General features: G+C 39.7%; 1 protein-coding gene across 4 annotated transcripts in view; it reads right to left on the bottom strand.

Moving 5' to 3' along the window:
* Positions 1-27,597, bottom strand: part of BEND6 (BEN domain containing 6) — a 50,953-nt gene that overhangs the window by 12,132 nt on the left and 11,224 nt on the right. For 2 of the 4 annotated variants that reach the window (XM_079934496.1, XM_079934494.1), the window contains exons 2-5: positions 23,964-24,061; positions 19,831-19,972; positions 13,457-13,634; positions 32-252 (exon numbers count right to left, since the gene is read on the bottom strand). In XM_079934496.1, coding sequence (XP_079790622.1) covers positions 32-252; positions 13,457-13,634; positions 19,831-19,950 — 519 coding nt within the window. In that variant the 5' untranslated portion in view covers positions 19,951-19,972; positions 23,964-24,061. The remainder of the gene's footprint in view (positions 1-31; positions 253-13,456; positions 13,635-19,830; positions 19,973-23,963; positions 24,062-27,597) is intronic. The other 2 variants (XM_079934497.1, XM_079934495.1) reach the window with 2 other exon arrangements.

The following is a 27,597-nucleotide window of genomic DNA, read 5'->3' as shown; positions in this document are numbered from 1 at the left end:
CAGAGAAAGATGGGATGGTCTACCAGCTGACCTGTTTCTCATCCACGTGATGCTCCTCCTCAGTTTTCAAGGAAATTGGTGAACTGTAATTAGAATTAGAATTACTACATGTGGAGGCAAATGAATCTGGTGAGGAGTTATTTGTTGCTCTCCAGAGGGTGGACGCAGACGTGGACAGGGTTCCTCCACCCTTGAGCAGGGCCTCCGCCATACCAACCAATTCTTCAAACTGGGTGACGGCCTGAGGTAAAACTAAAATGGCAAGAAAAAGTAGTACTTTACAAATACTTGGCATAGCAGCATAGATACATATTTTCTATGATGTGTATATGCATAGAAGTATGTAGACCAAACTGTTAACACTTGCTATCTTTGGAAAATAAACATGGTAAGAAGAATGGTTGGAACATATTTACTTTTTTTTTTTTGGTGGTACGCGGACCTCTCACTGTTGTGGCCTCTCCCGTTGCGGAGCACAGGCTCCGGACGCGCAGGCCCAGCAGCCATGGCTACGGGCCCAGCCGCTCCGCGGCATGTGGGATCTTCCCGGACCGGGGCACAAACCCGTGTCCCCTGCATCGGCAGGCGGACTCTCAACCACTGCGCCACCAGGAAAGCCCTAACATAATGGTTTTAAGACTTGATTCTTTTTCTAATTGCTAATGATGTTATTTGAAGGTGTTTAAGGAGACATTACTGATTCTATCACCTTCCATCAGGCCAGTTTAAGTGACAAGATAAAATAAACCGTTTCTCACAGATTGAAATAAATTTTCTATGGCCTTAGTGCATGATTTGCCAGGGAGTCAAAGGCCATCAAATTAGTAAAAATTCATGGCCACAGTTCAAATCTATGTGTTCACATATTAAAGATGGATTTTGGTAATCAACTGAATGTTCTCTTTGTTCCTTTTTTTAAATGGAAACTTACACATTCAAAGCTTTCATGCCTCCATGTTAAATGGCCTTCTCTTGTTATATCTAGTTTCTTTCCTAAGGACAAATAACATTTTGTTGGAGTTGGAAGACACCTTGAACCCTGTGTAATTCAACTCCTCACTCTATGGTTGGGGGTAATGCCTACTGGAGAGGTGAAAAGACTGAAACTTTTTTGTACTTTTCTAAGCATATTATTGAGCTGTATAATCTTTGGAATAATAGCTGATTGGAGACCTGAAAATCAGACATATTGATGACATGTCCAAATCAATACATTTAGTACTATGTTAGTAGAAAAATTTTTAAATCTGCTAAAGAAGAAAATCTTATTTTATATTTTTTCAATTAATATTTGCTAAGCACCTCTCATGTGCCAGACAGTTGTTCAATCAGCAATTATTTATTGAGCACTTAATAATATTAGACATTTATCTAGCTTCTACTCTGTGCCAGGCACTATTCTGGGAACTTTACTGATGTTCATTTGTTTACTCCTCATTGCAACTCTCTGAGATAGGTATTATCATTACCCGCAATTTACAGATGAGGACAGTTAGGCAACGAGAGGTTAAATAACCCATCAGGGTCAACTCAGTGAAAAGAAGAGGCAACATTCAAATTCGGACTCTGCCAATTCCATGCTATAAACTTCTATGTCATGCCAACTCTCAACATTTGCCCACCACTCTGTTAGGTGCCAGGGATGAGACTGGGAGCAAAACCAGATGTGATCCTAGACTCTTGGAACTGGGAGGGGGTGGGGGTATTGTTTACCTAACCATGCTGTATGTAAAAATTTGGCCTGCTCAAAGAAGGTCTGGCCACCTGTCCTAACCGCCACCCACCACCCCCCAGTTCCTGAGAAGTAACCTCTCAACCCTTGAATTTCCCGAGCGATAGCAGGAGTGTCTTTGTTATTCATGGTGAGCCCCTTAGAACACACCTGATTTATGTTTATGCTAAGGAGTTTCTCAGGGTGGGGACAGTCACACCCAATAATCTTAGGGTAGAAGCTGGCCATAGCCAGAAAGCCAGAAAGACCATGTGGGCAATCAATCAGTGAATCAATCATGCTCACGTAATGAAGCCTCAGTAAAAACTTTGGACACCCAAGCTCAGAGAGCTTCCTGGGTGGACAATCCTCTGTGCATTTTGTTGTAACATATAAAGACTAGTAGGTAATATATCCTGAGGACAGAAGTTCCTCACTTGGAAACTAACCAGACTCTGCCCTATGTGTCTCTTCCAACTTTGCCTGGTTCTAATTTGTATTCTTTCCCTGTAATAAATGTAACCATGAATATAATAGGTTTTGGTGAATTAAATTTCTCTGGCAAATTACTGGACCTGAGGGTGGTTTTGGAAAACCCCTAAACTTGCAGTCAGTATCAGAAGTCTTAGAAGACTTGGCAGTCTAGAGGACTGTGCCCTTAACCTTGAGGTTTGGCTAACTCAAGGTGCATGCAAAGAAATAAAAAATCACAGTTGTTAAGGTCACAGAGGAGAGGCAAACAGCCTAGAGAGGGAAGGGCCACAGAGGGCTTCTCTTAGGAGGTCAAGATTGATCTGAAACCTGAAGGCTGAGCAGGAATTAAATAACCGGAGGGAATGAGGAGGTCATCAGAAGCATAGGAAACATAAGTTCTGTATTTGAGGAACTGAAAGAAGGCCAAAGCTGGAATGTAAAGAGAAAAAGGGAATTCTGCATTAAAGTGGGGTTTAAAGAATATTCACTGTTTTTTCTAATAATGAAAGTTATACATGTTCATTGGAATATATCCTTCTTGCCATTTCTATTTTTGTATATCTCTATTCATGTATTTTCTTTTACATAATTAGGACAATGCTATATGCATAGCATTGTATCATGGTTCTTTTTTCCAATTAAGACCATAAATTGAATATTTTACCTATTTTATTAAATCTTGGAAAATATGATCTTTTGAGGTCTAATTTGCTTAGAATCAAAGTCAAGATCTTATGTGAAGTCTGAGCAGAATTTAAGTAGGTAGAGGGGGATGAGTTTGACAAAAGGATATACCCAATTAGCTCACACTAATATGTTCGAGATATAGAACATTTCTGCCCACCCAGAAATTTGCCTCATGTTCCTTCCAAATCAGTCCCTGGACTCACCTCAGGGGAAACCATTAATGTGACTTCTTTAGTCAGAGACACGTTTTACCTGTTCTAGAATTCCATATAAACGGATACAAACAGTATATTCTCCTTTTTTTGGTCTGACTTTTTTGTTGTTGTTGTTCTGCATAATGTTTTGAGATTCATTCATGTTGTTGTGTCAGTCATTCTTTTTTCAGGAGGATGAATATTATTTTTATTTTTTATTGAAGTATAGTTGATTTACAATGTTTCAGGTGTATAGCAAAGTGATTCAGGTATGTGTGTGTATATATATATATATATATATATATATATTCTTTTTTGTCGCTGAGTGATATTTCATTACATGGATACTCCACAATTAAAGTATCCATTCATCTGCTGATGGGTTATTTTCCACTTCAACACATGACTTTAAGGATTCCCTAATATCTCAAGGTATTGATGTCCTCTAATTTATTCAAATGCTCCTTTTATTCTTTTGGAATTTAGGTTGCTTCCAGTTTTTCTTGATTACAGACAAAACTCTTATGAACCACCTACCACACACATCTTTATATGCATCTCTGATCGTGTCAATGCTATAAATTCCTGAAAGCGTAACAATAGGCTCAGAGGTATAAATGTTTCCAAGACTCAGTTAATGTCATTGAATGGCTCTCTAAAAAGAGTCTTCCATCTTAAATGCCCACTAGCAAGGTAAGAAGTCAGCCACATCACTGCACCATCAACAAGAGGTGCTCATTATTAACAACAATATTCACTATTTTGATAGGTTAAAATTTTAGTACAATTATTTAAATTGTAATTATTGCAATTATTTGATTATTGTGAAGTTGAATACATATTTATTTGTTTATTGATTATTTGAACTTATTCCTTGAGATACCTATTAGACCAAAGAATGTTAGTACTTTTTAAATTTTATGATAGCTTAGATGGTTTTTGTAAAGTGCTTATAGGAATGCCTAGTGCATTATAAACACAATGTATTAGCTATTGTTATTAATTCCTTAATAACACTTTAACCTTTATATCTTAAGCACTTTAACCTTTAATTTGTCATAAGTTGCAATTATTTTTCTTAGAGTATTTTAATTTTAGTACGTTTTAAATGTACACACTTACAATACACTTACAACTTACAACTAATAACTAACACTTACAACTAATAACAACCTGCTGTATAAAATAAATAAAATAAAATTTTTAAAAAAGCACACACATATTTTTAGTTTTTACTTAATTAAAAGTAGCAGTCTTATGGAAGCAAACTAAGTGTCCATCGACAGATGAATGGATAAAGAAGATGTGGCACATATATACAATGGAATATTACTCAGCCATAAAAAGAAACAAAATTGAGTTATTTGTAGTGAGGTGGATGGACCTAAAGTCTGTCATACAGAGTGAAGTAAGTCAGAAAGAGAAAAACAAATACCGTATGCTAACGCATATATATGGAATCTAAAAACAAAACTGGTCATGAAGAACCTAGGGGCAGGATGGGAATAAAGACACAGACCTACTAGAGAACGGACTTGAGGACACGGGAAGGGGGAAGGGTAAGCTGGGACAAAGAGAGTGGCATGGAAATATATACACTACCAAATGTAAAACCGATAACTAGTGGGAAGCAGCTGCATAGCACAGGGAGATCAGCTCGGTGCTTTGTGACCACCTAGAAGGGTGGGATAGGGAGGGTGGGAGGGAGGGAGATGCAAGGGGGAAGAGACAGGGGGATATATGTATATGTATAGCTCATTCACTTTGTTATAAAGAGGAAACTAACACACCATTGTAAAGCAATTATACTCCAATAAAGATGTTAAAAAAAAAGTAGCAGTCTTTTCCTTAGTTCATTCATTTACTTTACACTTAGCAAGTCATTCAGATCAGTTAAATATTCACTCATATATTTCATACAGTTTAAACATCTTTTCACAAGTAAGTTTTTTTTCTCCCCGGATATATTTTTTTCTAACTTTTAATGTAAAAATTTAAACACACACACAAAATAGTAAACTCCCATGTACCCCATGCCCTAGTTTCCAACTCATGGCCAATCTTGTTCCACCTGTATCCCCACCCACTTTCTTCCCACCTCCAAAATTATTTCAAGCAAATCACAGGCATCATTTCATTTTATCTGTAAATATTTCCGTGTATATCTCCAAAGGTAAGAAATTTAAATATATATATATATAATATATGGTTTTATATATATATATATATATAACCATAACACCATTGTCACAGCCAGAAATACTTAGCAATAGTTCTCAAATATCATTTAAAAAAAAAACCAAACTAGCAAGTGTTCAAATTTCTCTGACTGTCTCATTTTTGTTCTTGTCTTTAGCTTGTTTGAACCAGAATCCAAATAAAGTCCATACATTGCAATTAGTTGCTGTCTCTTTTACAAACTATAGGTTTCCTTTTCATCTCCTAGTTTTTTCCTTGCAGTTTATTAGTTGAAGAAACTGGGTCCTTTGTCCTGCAGGGTTTCCCACAGTCTGGATTCTGCTGATTGCACCCCTAAGGGGGTGTTTAACATATTCTTCCCTGTAGTTAGATCTAAAGGCTTGATCAGTGTTTTAACTTCCAGCAGGTGGCATTGAATGCATGGTTACCTTTTGTTGCGATATTAGCGGTCACTGATGATCACTGCCTAGATTCATCAGGGGTTGCAAAATGGTGATATCCTAATTCTTCATTTAGCTAGAATTCTACCAAGGGAAACTTTCTCTCATCAACTATTTGGCTACCCTGAGGTTCATTTCATATAATAATGGCAGGATAAATGCTTGATTTTTCAGTCTGTATTTGCCAGTTTTCAAAATAATGAGTTGGTTCTTTCAGATGACCATTAAGTTTTTTCTCTTTTGAATGAAGTCATGCATGTAAATATACATGATAACCAGTTGCCCTGATCATTATTATTGATGCTCCAATAATAATGATCTTTAGCCAGTGGGAATCTCTTCCAGTTGACACATCCACATGGTCTTTGCTGACCTCCTTGCTTTCTGGTAGGACAAGATTTTCATCTATATTTCCTGTTTGAGGCTCCTGACAAATCTTGTCCATTTCCTGTGCAAGTTCTGGAATTAGCCGTTTCTCCAGGGAACCCCAGCTCCCTTTAGTGGGGAACGGTATTTCAAGGCCACACCCAAGTGCTGGGAGTGCTCTTTGCTATTGGGTTCTTGTTTCTAGATCTCTTCGGTGAACAGTATTAGAATATACGTATTATTAATTTTTAAAGATAAAAATTCATCTTGTGTCAAAACCAGTACTCATTCAAATTCAGAACATGGAGTTTTAATTTAAACTGTACAGTTATGTTTTTAGTACGCCACATGGTGTGAAATGAGAACCTAACTTAAACCTGCCCCTCCCCGCCACATTGGAATATCAGTTTTCCCAGCACCATTTGTTGAATAATTCATCCTTGTCCTAAATGGCTTGCAGGACTCGCTATGTAAATTGTCAGGCCCATTGCAAATGGAAAATGCAGGACTCCTTGTTCAAAGCTTCTTCAGAATTTTAATATGGTGACAGTATTTTTAACCAGTATGGGGGCCTTCCTAGGAGCAGGGCCCGGTGTGACTGCACTGGTCATCCTACAGTGATAAGCAGACACTATATGGCACTCACCTTACCAGGTTCTGCTCTGAATACTTTACATGTCACCCAGGGAAGTACTTTTATCATTTCCATTCATCTCACACTCAGTTACACAGCTAGTAGGTGGCAGAGCCAGGATTTGAACTCAAGTGACTTGGCCCCTGTAAACCCATGCTCTTGTCCTCTGTGACACAGTGACTCCAGGACATTTCTTCCCTGTATGGGAGGTATTATCCAGGGATGTGTGTTCTGTTCCATCGACCTGCTGGCTCTTATCCTAGTAAGTTGCTTTTAATTATCAGAACTTTATATGAGTTCATGTTGACAGTTAGGCCCTCAGATTCTTTTTCAGAATGTTCTTAATTGATTTTGCCTATTTATTCTTTCAGGTTAACTTTAATATAATTATTGTCAAATTACCACAAAAATCAAAATCAAAACAAAACAATTATGGGCATTTGATTGGGACTCTAGTCAAACTGTGAGTTATTTTGAGATGAATTGGCATCTTCTCATCTATGAATTTGACGTCTCTCTATTTAGATCTGTGTATTTCTCCATTGACTTTTTAATTTTTCATCATAGATCATACACATTTCTTGTTAGGGTAACTAGTAGATATCTTATAGTTATTTGTAATTAATGTGTAGATTCTTTTTAATTATTTTTTTTAGGAATAAAACCAGCAATTTCTGATCTATAAGGAAATTACTGATTTTTTTTAAAAAATGGTAGCTATTACATTTGGGGCACCTATTATGTACTAGGCATTTATTATTTTTTAAATACAATAAGGCTTATAATGAAAAATAGCAGTCCTCTGCCCTACCGCTCACCACCCTGGATTACCTACTACTCCTAGAGGGAGAACTTCTGATCCACTTACCTGTTTCTCTGGTAGTTACCTTCATAGTCTTAAATAATAATAAGCATATACAACTATTCTTTTATTTTTTCAGATTCATGTAATTATTTATTGACTTTCAACTACGTAACATGACAAGGCAGCCCTCTTTCAACTCCTCCCCCAGCCACACAGAAACACACACACGCGGTACCCACATGTGCAAACACATACACACTCTTCTTCTCTCCATCATCCCAGGATAGTTGTAACACAACTGCTACTTCAATAAATACTGTGCTTACATTATTATAGTGATGTAATTCTCAATTCCTTTCCTTTAAAACATGACTTTTTTCCTAGAGTTAAAATGATCTCATTTTTAAAAGCTTGCTTATTATTATTTAACTGTTTCTCTGACTTAAACATCTCAAAACTTCCTACCAGAGGTGTAAAATCTCCTTGCAGTATGTTTGGTAGATGACATCATGTCATCTATCAATTTCATTTTTTTTTTCAGTGATCTCTCTCCTGTAACCCCTGTACCTGTCCACCTCTAGACCAGCTGCTTCCAGGCTACTGTGGACCTGTCACCCTGGAGTGTCCCGTCACTATTATTCTGTGGCTACATCCTGTCCCTCTCCTGTACTGGACTACCTGTTTTCTGATTGACTTTCTAGATTCACTCTCTCATTTTGAAGGAGCACACCCTCCCTTAGCTTTTGAAAAAGAAAGCACAGGAAGTACATTGAGACTTCATAAGTATGAAAATATTATTATTCTGCCCTCACACTTGGTTGATGGTTTCACTGGGTATAGAAGTCTAGGTTTAAATCATTTCCCTTTAGAATTTTAAAGGCATTGCTCAATTATCTTAGAGCTTCCAGTGTTGCTGGTGAAAAGTCTGATGTCACCTGACTCCCATTCCTTAGCGGATAACATTGCTTGTTCTCTCTGAAAGCTTCTAGATTTTCCCTTCCTGGTGTTCTGAAATTTCACACTGTTATGGCTTAGATAAGCCTTTTTGCTTTTGGTGGTATCTTTTTGATGTGCAATAAACTTTTACTAATTACTACTTCAGTGATTCACTGGTTTTACTTTGGCTATTTCTGAAACTTTGACAGCTTTCTACTATATTTAAATGAACCTGGGCAAAACATAATTGATTTTTCCTTCTTTACTGAAATCTCATTAGTTAATAGAGTGGAGTTTTCGGCTGAGGCATTGTTTTCCCTGGGTATACATTCATTCTTTACAAATAGTGATAATTTAATACCCTTTTGCACAATAGACATACCACTTTTTTCCTTTTATATCTTATTGTGCTGTTCAGTTGTGGTCCACAAGATATGTTTCAAATGTTTAACACATGCACGTAGAGCACACACACGTCTGTCATTCTGAATGTCTAGAATGGCATATACATTCTGCTATTTTTCTTAGTTAGCAGGCTTTATAGACAGATAAACAGCTCTGATTCTTAGTTCAAAGAGGAATATTGCTGAGCAAAAGTTAACTAACCACTCTGCACTCTTCTCTCAGACCCCTTTCTTATTTGGATTATACATTAAATTTCAACTTTCTGACATCTTCCTAGTTCCCAACTGTAGCTTCACAAGGAGGCCTACTATGGCCATGATATTTTAAACTGTAAAACACCCCCTCTCCCTCAAATCCCCATCCTCCTTTACCTCTCCTATTTTTTCCATAGCATTTATCACTAGCTAACATATTGTATAATTTACTTAATTTTACTTAATTGTTATTTTTCATGATTTTGACTGCTTGCCTCACTGGAATGTGAGCTCTGTGAGAGTGGCGATCCTTGTTTTGTTCACTGGGTTTTCCTAGGTACTTAGAGCAGTGCCTGACATACAGAGGACCTTGTAAATATTGACTGAAAGAAGAAATGCATGCATGAATACTGCAGTGGCAGTTGGCAGTTCCTGACTCTTCCTGTTGCTTGAAGTCTAACCAATAGCCAACTTTACTTTGGTTTCTAAGGGTACATACTAGTGTGTGTGCATGCAGGGGGGCAGACAATATTAAATACAGAATAGAGTATGTAGACTTTTAAGTGCCAAAGAGGAAACAAAACGGGAAGGGATAAAAAAATGTTGCAGGGGGAGAGAGGTTGAAAGTTTAGATGGAGGGAGGAGGTCAGGGCAAAGATGAATTTACAGTGAAGATTTGAAGTACGTAGGGTGCAAACTATGTGGATATCTGGGGAAAGAACATCCCAGGCCAAGGGAACAGCCAGTACAGAGATGCCGACGTCAGGTCACGTCTGATGTCTTTGGAGGGAAAGCAAGTGGTCCGGTGTGGCTGGATCACAGAGAAGGATGGGGAGAGAGTAGAAAACAAGGCCAGAAAGGTATGTGGAAGGGAGGTGGCTGGATCATGTAAGGACTCAAAGATCATAAAACCGACTTCAGTTTTACCCCACGTGAGGTAGACGTGCACTGGAAGGGTCTGCAGAGAGGAGTGACGTGAGCTGGCCTACATTTAGCAGGATGTTCTTGCTGCTGTGTTGAGAGTGGACCACACAGTAGCATGAGCAGAAGTGGCAACACCAGTGAGGAAGCCACCATGATAACCTGGGTAGGAGATGCTGGTGGTTTGGACCAGAGTGGCTGTAGTGGGGGTGGTACAAAGAACTGTATTCCAGAGATATTTTGAAGGTGAAGCCAGTAGGATTTGCCAATGGACTGAGTGTAGGGTGTAAAAGAAATACAGAAATACAAGACAGCATCGTGGTTTTTGAGTTGAGAAACTGGAACAATGAAGTTAGCATTAACCGAGGCGAGGAAGAAAGAGAGGAGCAGGTGGCAGGGGAAGAGTGGGAATGTGGTCGTGGGTGGTGGTGTTTGTCTGAGATGCCTGCCAGTCTTGTCAATACGCAGTTAGCCCATGACTCTGGAACTAAAGGGAGAAGTCCAGGTTGGAGATAAGTCATAGTTATTGATGGATTTAACACCATAGAATTGGATATGATCCCCTATGGAGTGAAAGCAGATAGAAAAGAAAGAAGTCCAAGGACTGAGCCTGGGGCATCATCAAATATTTAGAGGATAAGATGATGAAATGAGGCAGCCATATAAACTGAGACGGAAAGCTCAGCAGTGGAGGAGGAATGTGGTGCCCTAGAAGCCAAGGAAGGAGAGGTAGCCAAGGTGTCAGATGTAACAGGGCACTTAATGTGATCCTTGAGAAATGACCTTCGGGCTTAGCAATATGAAATGTTATGGGCTGAATTGTGTCCCCCCAAAAAGAAATGTTGCAGTCTAAGCCCCAGGACCTTAGAATGTGACCTTATTTGGAAATAGGGTCTTTATAGATGTAATCAAGTTAAAATGAGGTCATTAGAGTGGGCCTTAATCCAAAATGACTGACATCCTTATAAAAAGAGGGAAGTCTGGACACAGAGACAGACAAGCCCACAGTGAGGTCATCACATGAAGACTGGTCTTAATGCTGCCTCAGGCCAAGGATCAACCAGAAGCTAGGAGAGAGGCCTTCCCCAGCGCCATCAGAGGAAGCGTGGCCCTGCTGACACCTTGATTTTGGAATTCTGCCGTTTAAGCCACCCAGTCTGTGATACTTTATCATTGCAGCCCTAGGAAACTAATACATGGAGGTCATTGGCGATCATGAGAAGAGACATTACAATGGAATGACAAGGACCTAATTGAAGTGGGATCCAAAGGGAATAAAAGGGGGAAAATTGAAAACAATGTATAGGGTCAACATGTAAGGAGTTTTCCTACAAAGGGAAGGAGAGAAGCAGGGTGGAAGGCAGAAAAGCAAATGGCCTGAGAAAGGTGGGTTTTTTTTGGTTTGTTTGGTTTTTTTAATGGGAGAAATAATTGTATGTCTGATGCTAATGGGATGATTCATTAGAGAGAGTGGGGAGGATCTCTGGAGCTCTGTCCTTGATCAGCAGAAAGAGGACGCATAGATGGACATACTGCCTTTGGCTGGACAAGAGGACAGGTCACTCATGGGTGACAGGAGAGGAAGTGGAGGTTAATACAAGCACAGGTGCAGGGAGCTGACAGTCTTTTCACATCCTCCAAGTTCTCCATGAAGCAAAGGCACCAGCTGAGAGTGAGGATATGGAAGGTGTGGGAAGCTGGCAGAGAGAGGAGAAAATGAAACAGCAACTCCAGAGTGAGGGACAGAGAGAAACTGTTCATAGTGATGATTCTTTTCATATACTATATTTTTAATATTATTTTTTGTCTGTGCTGCGTGGCATGTGGGATCTTAGTTCCTGACCAGGGATGGAACCCGCATCCCCTTAACTGGAAGCACGGAGTCTTAACCACTGGACTGTCAGAGAAGTCCCCTTCGTATACTATTGAAACTGATTTGCTCCTCTTGCATTTAGAATTTTCTCATCTAAATTTATGAAAAAAATGGATCTAATTTTCTTTTGGGGGGGGGTCCACGTGTCAAGTTCTGGTGTTAATAAAAACAGAGACAGAATCAATAGTGATGATTACTGAGCACCTATCATGTATCAGGCCCTGGTAAAGCATTTCTTCCAATTATCTAATTTAATCATCTTGGCAAGAAGGACATGAGAGATTGGCTCCACTGTGTAGATGAGGAAAGTGAACCTGGGGCTGAGGGCAGGACAGTGACAGGGCCAAGGCTTACAGCTAGTAAGCAGGGTTGGGATTCAAACCAAAGTCGGTGACTTCAAGATCAATACTTGAACCAGCAATGTATGCTAACTTTATCAACTAGCTTTTCATCTTACTCTACGTTCTGGAACAGATGGTATAAAAATAAGAACAATCTGTTCTTCGAAAATTGCAAAAGCCTCACCAGGAAAAACCATCAATTATAAAGATGCAATATTTAAAGCGTAAAAAATAAGGAGAGAATGGCTTGTTGGTGGAATAAACATCTTATTTCCATTCATGTGTGCCTGTTTCTACTTAAAATTAGGAAGCCTTCAATTTAATCAATATCTGTAGGAACTCATCTGAGCCATTACTCTGTCAATCTAGCTCACCACAATGTTCTGTCTCCTACAATTTCTGCCTCCCCAAATATTGTGGAATTGTCTTCTTTATTTCCACAGCCATTGCCCTAGGCAAGGCTGCCATCCTGTTAGTCCAATGACTGTAATACCTTCAAAAGTGGTTCTCCTCGACTCTCCTTTCTGTGCCCCTTGTACTCATTTTGTACACAGAAGCCAGAGGGATTTATTTTTAAAATACTCTGTGTATTTACTGTTTTATAACAGAATGCTGCCCCACATAGGATATATTGCCAAATATTCAGCTGTACAAAATAGTGCATGATGCCTAACTACAAGTGGAAAACATAATTAAAAAAAAAAAACACTTAAACACAATATAGGATTCTGCAAAAAGGCATTATTCCAGGTTGTTTTTAATTTTCTTGGGCCTGTCTTTCCCCTTTATGTCTTCAGTGGAATGTGATTATTTTCCAAACCACTGCTCCCAACCCCAAACCTGAAATTTAATATGTGGAATCTTTAATTCCAGTAAGTCTATAAGAGATCACAACAGGCCCCATTTTCTAGTGCTTTCCTTAGCAGAGGAGAATGAGATAAGTACATCATGAACACCTTGACATATCTGTTGTCTTACTGATCTTTTCTCTCTAAGCCTATATTAAACACTCAATAAATATTTGTTGGACAGTATTAAATGAATATGACATTTGGTATTTTGTAGGAATAATCTAAAATTTTTTTATCAATAAACTAGAGGCTTCAGTAGAGTACATCCATATTAAATAATGTAATCATAGATTTTCTTAAAATGTGGTTTTTGATTTTTTTTCTCTAAGGTACTGAGTTTTTCATTCTTGACAGCTGATTTCAATACTTTCCCTCATCAAGTATTTTTCCTTTCATCTAAAAATGTCAATTTTCTCTAAGTTTACCTTGAAGCATGACCAAAGACTGTCGAAGGCGGCTGTTTTCTTTCCGGATGTTTGTTAGTTTTTGTTTCAGGCCTCTTATTTTTGTGCACAATTCCTCCTTCGACAATTCTGCTAGAGGGTCTTCATCCTCACTGGAGCTCTCACCGGGCAGAAAGGCATTTCCCGAATACGGGTCTCTCTAAAATACAAGGCAGGCACAACAAAAGCATCAAGGCAGCTCTCGTGGTTTATCCTGTGTTCTGGATGCTGCTGGGACTTAATTAGACCTACAGGCTCCTGCTTTTCCAGGAGGGGAGCTGAGCCCTTGCGAGTGATCTAGCCTCAGCTTGGTCCTCCACTATACAGGGGAACTCAGAATAAAAGAGGACATCAAAGTTTCACACACACACACGTCTCTTTCAAAACAGTAATCAGGAGCTTCCCTGGTGGCGCAGTGGTTGAGAGTCCGCCTGCCGATGCAGGGGACACGGGTTCGTGCCCCGGTCCGGGAAGGTCCCACAGCGGAGACCTGTGCAGCGGAGCGGCTGGGCCCGTGAGCCATGGCCGCTGAGCCTGTGCGTCCGGAGACTGTGCTCCGCAACGGGAGAGGCCACAACAGTGAGAGGCCCGCGTACCGCGAAAAAAACAAACAAAAACAAAAACAAAAAACAGTAATCAGGATTCTGACTTTCAGCCTAACTTCAATGAAAAACACAAAGTAGAAAAATAGTATAACAGAGTAGAATCAACCAGACCACCATTCAGATCTTTGTAACTCATCTACGTCCTCCATTTCTCTCCCGACACCTCATCCACAGCCTCTTTGTTGAGACTATGCCATGAGGCTAATTTGGGGGTTTATTGCATCAGAGAAAGGAGAAAGATTTACCCAGAACAAAGCACTGACGTCTACCTTTTAGTTTCAAAAATATTTTTTAAGGACAGCAGGACAATAGTCCGAAAACGTATGCCTTTGAGTCGTAAAACCCAGGCTTTGTTGAGGCAGAAAAGAATTTTCTCAAATTACTAAGGTGGCCTTTACATTAATCCAAATCTGGAAAATTGGAGCACAGAAGGAAATTTATAAAGATCCAAATCTAGAAGCCTGGAGTATGATGTTTATAAAAATAAACTTTAGGGCTTCCGTGGTGGCACAGTGGTTGGGAGTCCGCCTGCCGATGCAGGGGACACAGGTTCGTGCCCCGGTCCGGGAAGATCCCACATGCAGCGGAGCGGCTGAACCCGTGAGCCATGGCCGCTGAGCCTGTGCTTCCGGAGCCTCTGCTCCGCAACGGGAGAGGCCACAGCAGTGAGAGGCCCGCGTACCACAAAAAAATAAAAATAAAAAAATAAACTTTAGAAGACATAAAGGCACATGTACACCAGAACACAACATTGTGAATCAACTATACTCCAATAAAAATTTTGAAAATAGAGAGAGATCAAGAAAGTTCCTGCTGAATAGGAAGCGAAGAGACCTCCTGGGGCCAGGCTGAGGAGCAGGAAGGACAGAAAGTCAGATTCCAGTGTCTGCTCTTCCTGCCCCGACCTTTGTGGGGAAGAGAGGTGGATCAACGGGGTTAGGGTAGATGATAGAAACATCCAGATGAATGAGGGGCAGTCCCAGGGCAGCAGGGCCAGCTCCGTGCTTCTCAGCACATCATAAATGCCCTAAAGGGGCCCCATGTCCAGCAACACCAGGGCAACACGGCGCCTTCTGGGCCACGGATCAGAAATGGACAAAATTGGTGTCTGAACAAATGGACCAGAGACAATGTCCAGACTCCCCAGAGCTCATGCAAAGAAGCTGGAGAATCCAGAGGATCCCTGTGTCCCGGTCAGGAACTGGGTAAGTGCTGGGGGAACTGGTGAACAGAGAGGCTACAGGGTGCCAAAACCTTACAGAAGATGGCAGCGGGTCCCAGCACAGCAAACGTCAGCAGATGGTGCCAACAGAACCCCCTGGGAGCTGGAGGGAATGCTGTGCCTCAGCAGTAACAGTACTGGACACTAAGGAAACACGCAGAAGACTTAGAGCCTGGGCAGAAGACCAGCAGTCCTTCCCCAGATGCTGGATGATATGTAAGACTCCTCAAAACTTGAAACACTTCCCAGGAAAAAAACAGGAAGTGGAGGAGAGTGAGAATCTAGTCTCCATTGAGACTTAAACCCTGAAGTGACTGAAACTATACCAATACCTCAAAGGGATTTTAAACACCAGAACACTCTAACTGGGCTTCCCTGGTGGCCCAGTGGTTAAGAATCCTCCTGCCAATGCAGGATACACGGGTTCGAGCCCTGGTCTGGGAAGATCCCACATGCCGCAGAGCAACTAAGTCCCTGCGCCACAACTACTGAGCCTGCGCTGTAGAGCCCGCGAGCGACAGCTACTGAAGCCCATGCGCCTAGCCTGTGCTCTGCGACAAGAGAAGCCACCGCCATGAGAAGCCCGTGTGCCGCGACGAAGAGTAGCCCCCTCTCCCAGCAACCAGAGATAAGCCCGTGTGCAGCAACGAAGACCCAATGCAGCCAAAAATAAAATTAAAAAAAAAAAGAACACTCTGTAATTCACTGTCAATGGACAAGTTCAAGCTTTCCCCCCTCCCCCTTTTCTTATCTAGCAGGGATGGAGAATTGAAAGCCAGATGAGATCAGTTATAGAAAATACAATTATATTTTTGTATGATCAGTAATGTATACATTCAACCTCACTCCTTATTTTACAAGTATACAAATCTATGTATGTATACATATTTCATTATTCCACTTGTGTGTGACATATATAATATATATAATGGTAATGAAAATTACTATTGTTCTATGTTGGCAAGTAGCTAAAGTACTCATACTAGATATATAAATCTTTAATAAAAAAACTGATGCATTTGGTTAAATAGAAACGAAATATTTATTTTAAAAAACTGAAGGATGCCTATTGAGATCATAGTTCTATGCCAAGTAATTGGGAAAAATAGAATATATGGTCTAGTTCTTGCAGCAATTTCCCACAAGAGAGAAATGAAATCAAGCATAAATCCATTTATAAGCATCATTGGAAGACAAAGTTAATAGACAATAGATTGGGATAAGATATTTGCAAAATCTAAAACCACATGAAACTAATTTCTACAGTAGATATGGTATATGCGCCAATCAATAAGAATGGAACAGGAACCCACCAGAATAGACTAAGAAACCCAACAGAAACTATAAAAACTCAATAGAGAAATGAACAGTGGCAGAGACTGCTGGCTATCACCAGGTATTTGTTCTCCCATTCTTCTACAGTAATAGGTTTTTAGCTCAGCAGATAGGTGTCAGCTAGATTACATTTCCCAGACTCCCGGACAGCTCAGTGTGGCTATGTGACCAAGCTTCCGCCAATCAAATAAGAGTAGAAACAATGTATACCACTACTGGGTCATGACCTTAGGAGGAATGGGCTGGCCTTCTCCTGCCTGAATTCTATTTTTGTTGGCAGAGACGAAGGCATGCAGGTGGGAGCTGGAGTAGTCACCTTGACCCAGAGACAGAGGCTGTGTGTTCAGGAAGGTAAATGAACAAGATAAGAGGGATCCTCAACATTTTGGCACTGCTACAGCAACTAGGACTGCTCTTGCTATTATATGAAAGGGAAATAAACTTCCATCTTTATACGCCACTGTGATATTTGGGTCTTTGTTACAGCCTTTACAACATGCATCTTAACTAATGCAGATTTTGGTACCTAGAAGCTGGATACCCAAAACTTGACATATGTTTGAATTACTTAGAGGTCAGGTTATGGTCAAAAAGAGCAAAGGTATAACATGCTGGAAGATTGTTGACTCTTGTTAGACCTTGGTGATGACACATTTGGTAAAACCGTCACCTGCAATGCCTTGGAAGGCACACCATGTACTTATTGAGACTGGAAAAAGAATGTGTGTATCAGTGATTTCTTGTCAGTGCTAGCTAGTTTGCAGAAATGGAAGGCTTTCTCCTTCCATCTGCATTTAGAATGTAGCATGCAATTTAAACTGAGTCCAGTCATGTTAAATCTTCAAGGTTTGAAAAAAGTGAATGACGTCTACATCTAAATTGTAAGAGATAAGAAAAAAAGCCTGTGAACTCAAGGCTTTCTCAAGAGCTTCTCTTTAAGTGTTCTCTGCCAGACACTGAAATCCACCCCAACAGCAAGCCTCAGCTTCAGTGCATTATCTTCAAGCTTTTTGTTTCATATGGCAATTAAGTCACTGCCAAAAGTTGGAGAGAAAAGAGGCTGAGCAGCCGTAATAAAAGAGGAGAGGTTTCAGGCTTGTTTATGACCAAATAAGATCTCTGGCTGTAGCTACTTGCAATGAAACCAAACAGAAAGAAATAGTCTGGAAAGTTATTAAGTTTTTGAGAAACACAATTTGCAAAAGAAACCATACTGGCCTGCTAGAGCAGGTGACTATTTTGCCCTCAAGGAACCACTAGACAACCCTCCCCCTCCAAAACCTGCACCAGCAAATTGAAACAAGATATAATTTTCTCCCATCAATTGCCAAATATATGAAATAAGGACATAAATGCTAAGTGTTGGCAGGGAAGCACAACATGGAATCCCTTATGCACTGCTGCTGGGCATGTGGACTGATGTGGACATTCTGGAAAGCAATTTCATTGTCATATGAAAGCCATTACTCACCCTTCTAAGTGTTTATTCCAGAGACATTCTCACGCTGTTTCTTAAATGGACATGTATGCGGACATTTATTTTGTCATTGTTTGTAGTACCAAGATGCTGGAGGAAATCTAGGTTTTCATCATTGGAGGAAAGGATAAGTAAAATGATGCTATGCTTTGTTAGACACAACGTATCATATATAATAGCAATATAGATGTTAAAAACAGTGCTGATTGAAAAGTCAAACAGATTGAGCTATATATTATGATACCAATGTACTACTAAATGATGTGTGAAATGATGGAGCCATAAGGTTATACAGTGCAGCATGATTTGTAAACAGAAAAAGATTGGAAACAAGCCACATGCATGCTAGGGGACAGTGGGTGATGATGTACAAAAGAGAAAGTTCTTTATATACTAGTGGAAAAATTGTCAGAATACATTAAGTAAAAAAGCAATGTACAAAGCAGCCTATCTAGTAAGTTACTTTTTGTGCAAAAGAGGGGATAAGAATATCTATATTCATATTTGCTTTATTTGAACAAAGAAACACTGGGAGGATAAACAAGAAAGCCATAAATGTGGTTACATGTGGTAGGGGGCCAGGAGTCAGGAACAGGGCTGGTGGGGACAGCTGTGTGGGAGACTTTTCACAGACACGCTATGTAGATATACAGATATATAATTTTTAGGCTTTTGATTTTTTTATTACTCAAAACTTCATCTTAAATTTAGCTTTCTGACTCTGTGCTTGTGCCTTCAACACTTTCACAAGGATTTTCTGCCCCTCCGTAGGAAAGCATATATGACCGGTCATGGACATGCTTAGCAGACACGGACCCACCATGGGCCCGGCTGACATGTTTCGTTTCAGGAAACCTCATAAGAACTTTAGGTCTCACAGCAACAACTTCTCAAAGTTGGCCTGGGCACATTCCACATGCAGATTTTGGTGCTTTCCCAACCTTCTGGGTTTAAGAGTAAACAATTCTATTGCCAGGGGTTCGGGACAGCCTCGTTTTGTCAGAGGCCGTGTTGTGGGGCAGCCTAGGGTGTGCGGCATGCCAGATGCTGGACCGTTCTCAGTGCCTCCAGACACTATCCCAGGAGAGTAAAATATATTTTAAACCATGAGAATGTACAGTATGTATTTTAAAAATTAAACGAAAATACATGCACATAAGCACTCCATGTATTACAAAGACACACAAATAAAAAATAAAGGATAAACAGGTGGATAGTTTGTCCAAAGTGTAAGAGGAGAATGGGAGTGGGGAATTCAGATCAAAAAGGAATAAATGAATAAATACAAATAAGAAAGGGGCCCTGGCCAAACCTGTGATGAGGATGGGCTGCAAACTGGAGTCAAAAAAAAAAAAAAAAAAAAGCAATAAATTTTAGAAGAGGTGTTCCAATTTCTCCAGTGGTTTTGGGAGGAAAAAAATATTTTCTGCCAGTTTGCTGATCTTTAATGTCCCAGGATATCAAGGAAAGTTTGGACAATGTATAATTGGCCACACTTCAATAGAAGCTGGTAAAATGGCTTGTGAATATATTTCTAATTCAACTTGTTTAACATTAAAAAGAGAACATGAAATTTTATTCCTTCAGTTGAATAAAGAATTAAAGGGAAGAATCTATTAATACAAGAGGGGGAAATGCACTAATAAATTGTGAAAGGAATTATGGAATTATGGCAGAGCAAGGGAAGAAAGTACCACCACAACAACAGCACACCAACCTGCCCTTTATCCAGGTCACTGTTCGCATTCTCTGAGTCCATCGTCTCCGTCCTTTTCCTCTTTCCTTTTCTAAGAGCTTGGGTATTGGTAATTTCCTCTGTTTGCAAGATCTTCTGCATTTTCTTAGTTACCAAAGGTTTTCTGAAATTGTAGGAGGAGGGAATGCCCATGAGATGGTGCTACTCTGGACGTAGTCCAAAAGTTAATGTTTTTCCTTAAAATGAAAAACAAACAAAAGGATCCATAATATGTTTACAACTGTATGTTTCATAAAGGGACTAGCCACTCAAGTAAATTATTTTACTCAATACTTCCTGTCATTCTTTCTCCCACTGGCTAATTCAGGACACACTTTCACTTGGTTCAAAATCATGAGGATATCATGTTTTCAGAACGTGGGATACAGGAAGCTGTCATTTATAAAATCAAATAGTATAAATTTTTTCCATCTTTTCAAGTTTTTTCTTGTCAATCAGTTATGAGGAGTCTAAAAAACAAAGTAGAAACCTTGTAAAATTATGCAAATGATTTGAGGACTGAAGTTATATAACTTTAGGAAAAAGACATTAATAATAGCAGATCTAGGGTCTTCCCTGGTGGTCCAGTGGTAAAGAATCCGCCTTCCAATGCAGGGGATGTGGGTTCGATCCCTGGTCAGGGAACTAAGATCCCACATGCCGCGGGGCAACTAAGCCCACGCACCACAACTACTGAGCTCACGCATCTCAACTAGAGAGCCTGCGTGCCACAAACTACAGAGCCCATGAGCCCTGGAGCCTGTGCACCACAACTAGAGAAGAGAAAACCTGGTCGCCACAACTAGAGAGAAGCCCACGTGCCTCAACGAAGAGCCTGCGCACCTCAACGGAGATCCCGCAGGCCTCATTGAAGATCCTGCGTGCCGCAAATAAGAGCCGAAGCAGCCAAAGATAAATAAAATAAATAAATGAAAATAATAAATAAATCTTTAAAAATAATAATAGCAGATCTCATCAGGACAAAAAATATTCCAAGGGAGATCAATAAGAATGGCCTAGAAATTTGTTCTGTTTTTTTTCTGAAAACTCTAAAGTTTTGAGATGGAAGATTTTCTTTGGTGTAAACTTAAGAGTAGCACCATAAAGAACGCAAAAAAATCTCAAAGGCAACAATGCATTTCATTAAAGTTTTAAGGTAGAATCATTTTTTCAAACCCTGATAAAACAGATGATAGTTTTTAGGTTTAATAGTTTTGAAATGATCAAATCTAGCTTTTGCTGTGTATGGATGATTCAACACTTTTGGTCATAGCATCTTTTTTTTTTTTTTAATATTTATTTATCTGCCCGTGCCGGGTCTTAGTTGCGGCACGCAGGATCTTCCTTGCTGCATGCGGGATCTTCATTGTGGCATGTGGGATCTAGTTCCCTGACCAGGGATTGAACCCAGGCCCACTGCATTGAGAGCATGGAGTCTTAGCCACGGGACCACGAGGGAAGTCCCTGTAGCATCCTTATTACTTGCATATGTTGGTTTGTTTTCATGAAAAGATATTTAATTATAAATAATAAAACTTTACAGAAGAGACTAGCTTAAAGGGAGTTTGACAAATATGTGGATTGTTGAGTAGAAGGTAACTATACTCTTTACCAAATTACACCAAGTAATCCTTTTAGAAAATATGGTTCTTTTACCTATTTTAAGAGAAATTCATTATTCTCTACTCCAAGCATAAAATTATATTTAGTCTTTCCAAGATTGCTTGTTGTGACTTTTTGAAAACTTACTTTATGTTTTCAAATACATGAATAGTGCTTCAGCTAACACATGGGACTGGACTGTAATATCTAACTCACAAATATCAGAGGTCTTACTTAGTATCAAACTTTATTAATAATTTCAAAGATACAAGCAATCAAAAGGCACAGGCAGAATGGGGAGGTCTAGGACATCCAGGCTTTGTAGGTTCTTCCTTCTAGAATAAGAGGTGAGGCCTCTAACTGAGGTTTGGGGGTCACCTCACACAGTGGGTGTGTTTAAGTCGTGACACTTCTCCATTTTATACCTTAGAGTTGTACAGCTTGCATGACCTTCTCCAGGGAGTTATAAATCCATAGATCCTAGGTATGTTTGCCATAGGCAATTTTAAATCAGGGATGCACAGTTAAGAGCATTCCATAGACAAAAACTCCACTTGTAGCAAATATCATTCGTCTGTTTACTCAGAGCAAGGTCAACACACATTTTCTGTGAAGCGTCAGATAGTACATATTTTAGGCTTTGCAGGCCAAGGGGCAAAATCAAGGATATTATGTAGGTACTTATAAGCAAGAAGAAAATAGATCTTCACAAAAGTTTTATTCATAAAATTGAAACTATACTAATAATAATTGAGTATAACTTTTTGTCAGACAGGCCTACAAATGAGACTGGAATTTAAAAAAATATCTTGTTTAATTAGGGTTCAAAGTGTTCCCTACCATCAGAATTAATGGCAAATGCTTACTTGCCAATGCTGACCCATTATGAGATTTTATGAATTTTGTGACCTTGGGTTAGGCAATGATTTCATAGATATGACAACAAAAACGTTATTTTCATAAATGATACCATCAAGAAAGTAAAGACAACTTACACAATGGAAGGAAATATATGAAAATAGATCTCACAAGGGACATGAATACAAGATATATAAAGAACTCTTACAACACAATAATAAAAAGACAAATGCTCCAGTTTTTTAAATGGACAAAGGATTTAAACAGACAACACTTCAAAGAAGATATATAAATAGCAAATAAGCACAGGAAAAGAGGTTTAGTATCATTAATCACTACATAAATGCTCATAAAAACTACAATGAGAGGCCTCTTCATATGTACTAAGATGACTATAATCAAAAAAGACAGAAAACAAAGTTTTCTTAAAGATGTGGAGAAATTGGAACCCTTATATCTTGCTGGTGGGATTGTAAAATAGTGCAGGCATTTTGGAAAAGTCTGGCAGCTCTAAAGTTAAATATTACGTCATCATATGACACATCAATTTCATTCCTACGTATATACCCAAGAGAAGTGAAAGCATACATCCATACAAAAACTTGTACACAAACCTTCATAGCAGTATTAGCCATAATAGCTAAAAAGTGGAAAAAAACAAATGTCTATCAACTCATGAATAGATAAATAAAATGTGGTGCATCCCTACAGTGAAATATGATTCAGCAATAAGAAGAAAAGAAGTTCTGATACATGCCACAACATAAATGAGCCTTGGGAACTTTATGCTAAGTGTAAGACATCAGTCCCCAAAGATCACACATTGTATGATTCCATTTATGTGAAATGTCAAGAATCGTCAAATTTATAGAGTCAGAAAACAGATTAGTGGTTTCTTAGGAGTGAGAGATTGGGGGATTGGGGGAGGAATGCCTGCTAATGGGTTTCTTTCAATGGGGACAAAAACGTTTTTTAAAAATTGGATTGTGGTGTTGCACAAACCCTCTGAATAAACAAACAAACAAAAAACCATTGAAATATGTACTTCAAATGGGTGAATTGCATGTGAATAATATTTCAATACAACTATTTAAAAAATACATAATAGGGCTTCCCTGGTGGCACGGTGGTTGAGAGTCCGCCTGCCGATGCAGGGGACGCGGGTTCGTGCCCCGGTCCGGGAGGATCCCACATGCTGCGGAGCGGCTGGGCCCGTGAGCCATGGCCGCTGAGCCTGCGCGTCTGGAGCCTGTGCTCCACAACGGGAGAGGCCACGACAGTGAGAGGCCCACGTACCGCAAGGAAGGAAAAAAAAAAATACATAATAGGTTCAAATATTTTCTGCAAAGTACCTTCTGATGAATAATAAAATGAATAACTGTAGGCTTTAAGGACCTTACATTTTCACAACTTTTGTAAAATCTTCCAACAAACATTTCTCCTGCTCCACACACATTTTTAACCACCATCAATTGTATCAAGTCTTAGCAGATTCCACCCAGGTTGTACTGAATTAGTGTTTTCTCAACCTCTTTGGATATATTCTCTCCCACAGTTGTTTCACAGACTATTTATAATGGCTAATTTGTGAGTCACTCTAAATTAATCAGCAATTACTTCTCAAATAAATAAGAACTGAGCAATATCAGTAATACCTGTTGATTTGTCAAGAGCCAAGAAAAACTCAGTCATTTGCCGTGTGTTTTAATTATGTTGCTCCTGAAGTCCTCATTCCTTTGAATAACTGTTTTTGCTGAAAGGCAAATAGTCTTAAGTAAGTTTATTTTTTTCTGGGCACATGCCTTAAGCTACTGCAATAAAACACGATTTAATTAACTCACTATTGGTAAATGGCTTTCCTTAATTGGCTAACAAACAAACCACCCAGAAACTTATTTTGGTTACAGACTCATTTTTGTGAAGAAACTCTGCTGTGATATTTCATTTAAAATTTTCTAATTGTTGTGACTTGTCCTGTGAGTTGGATGAATACTGAGTTTGGTAATGTGACATATATATGTTTTTTTTTAAGCACAGGTATAGTGTCAGTGTATAATACACACAATGCTTTGCCGTCTAGTTTGGTGACAAAATAATCCACACGCCACTCTGCTTTAAAAGCACTAAGTCAAATTTTCTCTTTCTTTTCTTGCTTTGGCATGATTGGCATACACTGGTAGTAAAAAAATAAAATGCAGTGTCATACAATGGTATGACGATATGCACGACATTAAAACAATGTCAAATTATTACAATGGCATCACTGTGGTTTGTGCTGCACTGAGCGGGCTACCCCGTGTGGTCTCTGTCACAACTACTCAGCTCTGCCCTTGCACCATGAAAGCACACAGGCAATCTGTAAACACAGCAGTGTGGATGTGCTCCAATAAAACTTTACCTGTGGACACTGAAACTTGAATTTTGTACAGTTTTCACATATCATGATATGCTATTCTTATATTGGTTTTTTTCAAGTATTTAAAACTATAAAAAACATTCTTAGCTTATAGGCTGTACAGAAACAGGAGGCAGGCAGAGGGGCAGCAGCTTGCTGAACCCTGATCTAGGGGCTCAGTTATCACGTTGAAAAGGAATTCAGATGTGTCACATGCTTCCTTTTCTGTCATCCTCATTTCTCTTCCTGGCAAGCAGAACAACCGCTTTAACTTCTTTCTCCCCAGTGCCTTACTTCACTGCACATTATTACTAAACATTTAGAGCAGCACTTGAGAGACACAATATATAGCCAGTTAGATCCTACAGCAAATTGTTATTATTTGATAAAAGTGGATTTTGCCAGATATAACTGTTCACCATCACTAAATAATCAGTATTATTTAGTGATGGTAACAGAGCCAGAGTCCTGGTTCACAGGGGTTGCTGATAAGCCCAGGGTGGGAGAGGGGAGACTGGGAAGTTACTGATTAATGGGTATAGAGTTCAGTTTTGCAAGATGAAAAGCGGTCTGGAGACGGATGATGGTGATGGTTGCACAACAATGTGAATGTACTTTAGGCCCTTGAACTATACACTTAAAATGGTTAAGATGTAAATTTGATGTTATGTGTTTTTACCACAATAAAAAAGTTGGAAAAAAATTAGTTTGCAAAAATACAGATTTTGTAATATCCTAACTGTACTAAAATTTTCTCCTGCTGATATGATTTCATTAAAGAGCAAATCCTCAAGTTTCTTCACAAACACACAATTCATTCAAGACCAACCAGAATGGACATATCAGACCTCTTTTAGAAGCTCTACTTTTCAGTAGATTTCAGGCCACTGTTCTTACATCCACAGACAGGTGGGTCAAAGTTTGTACTACCTGCCAATTAGCAAATTCAGAATGGGTATTATGAATATGGCTCTATAATAAACACTACTAGTTCCTATAGTTGGTAAAAAAATTTACCATGGAGTTATCTGCCACTCTTTATTTATTTATTTTTTTAAATAAATTTATTTATTTATTTTTGGCAGTTTTGGGTCTTCGCTGCTGCACGCGGGCTTTCTCTAGTTGAGACGATCTCATTGCGGTGGCTTCTCTTGTTGCAGAGTACGGGCTCTAGGTGCCTGGGCTTCAGTAGCTGTGGCACGCAGGCTCAGTAGTTGTGGCTTGTGGACTGTAAAGCACAGGCTCAATAGTTGAGGTGCACGGGCTTAGTTGCTCCATAGCATGTGGTTTCTTCCCGGACCAGGGCTCGAACCCGTGTCCCCTGCATTGGCAGGCGGATTCTTAACCACTGTGCTACCAGGGAAGTCCCTGCCCTGTTTTATATTTTATTTATTTATTTATTTTTTTGCTAACAGAAACCATTTGATTAATTCCCAGGTAGTTGTAAGGGGCAAGATTAAATATAACCACAGCCATGAGACTCTCCCAAGATATGTGGTTGGATGAATAACATGTCAATGACTTTCAATTTTTTTCCAATCTTTTGTAGCTCACGGCAAAATATACATTCTACATTTTGATCCAGAAAACACACATACACACATACACCCACACACAAAAAACTAAAACAAAATTTCAGAAAACATACTCACTTTTACTGCATGTAATGTATTCTTTCAGATTCTATTCTATCTACTGTATTTTATTTCATTTTAGTAAGTGCTGACTGATCACAGCATGTTAAGTTGATTTCGCAGCTCACTAATGGGTTATAACCCATAGCTTGAAAAATGTTCTAACCAGCCTCCAAGTTATGGAAAACATGTACGAGAAATAAGACATAGAGAACAGAGAACTTTGTAACTAATGAAAGCAAATGAAATTAATAAAAATATAAATTATTAATGCATTTAGGTTTACTTTTAATATGTCAATACTACAATTAATGCAGGAGTTCAAAAATACAAAAGCTGCCTCTGAAATTCTAAGAAACAAAAGGCACCATATATATATTTTTAAATAAATATTCAGCACTTTTTTTTTTTTAGATGTTGGGGGTAGGAGTTTAGTAATTTATTTATTTATTTTTGCTGTGTTGGGTCTTCGTTTCAGTGCGAGGGCTTTCTCTAGTTGTGGCAAGCGGGGGCTGCTCTTCATCGCGGTGCACGGGCCTCTCACTATCACGGCCTCTCTTGTTGCGGAGCACAGGCTCCAGACGTGCAGGCTCAGTAGTTGTGGCTCACGAGCCTAGTTGCTCCACGGCATGTGGGATCTTCCCAGACCAGGGCTCGAACCCGTGTCCCCTGCATTAGCAGGCAGATTCTCAACCACTGCACCACCAGGGAAGCCCGAGGCACCATATTTTTAAAAAATAAATTTATTTATTTTATTTTTGGCTGCGTCGGGTCTTCATTGCTGTGCGCGGGCTTTCTCTAGCTGCGGCGAGCAGGGGCTACTTTTTTTTTTTGCTGTGTGGGCTTCTCACTGTTGTGGCCTCTCCCGATGCGGAGCACGGGCTCTGGACGCACAGGCTCAGCGGCCATGGCTCACGGGCCCAGCCGCTCCGCGACATGTGGGATCTTTCCGGACCAGGGCACGAACCCGTGCCCCCTACATCGGCAGGCGGACTCTCAACCACTGCGCCACCAGGGAAGGGGCTACTCTTCCTTGTGGTACGCGGGCTTCTCTTGTTGATGAGCAAGGGCTCTAGGCACACAGGCTTCAGTAGTTTTGGTGCACTGGCTTAGTTGTTCCGCGGCATGTGGGATCTTCCCAGACCAGGGCTCGAACCCATGTCTCCTGCATTGGCAGGCGGATTCTTAACCACTGTGACACCTGGGGAAGCCCAAGGGACCACATTTAAGGAAACTAAATGAACATCAAAATATCATTCA

The sequence above is a fragment of the Stenella coeruleoalba genome, assembly GCF_951394435.1.
Source record: "Stenella coeruleoalba genome assembly, chromosome: 10".
Lineage (NCBI taxonomy): Eukaryota > Metazoa > Chordata > Mammalia > Artiodactyla > Delphinidae > Stenella > Stenella coeruleoalba.
Note: the sequence above shows the minus strand (reverse complement) of the source record. Positions and strands in the feature narration are given on the sequence as shown.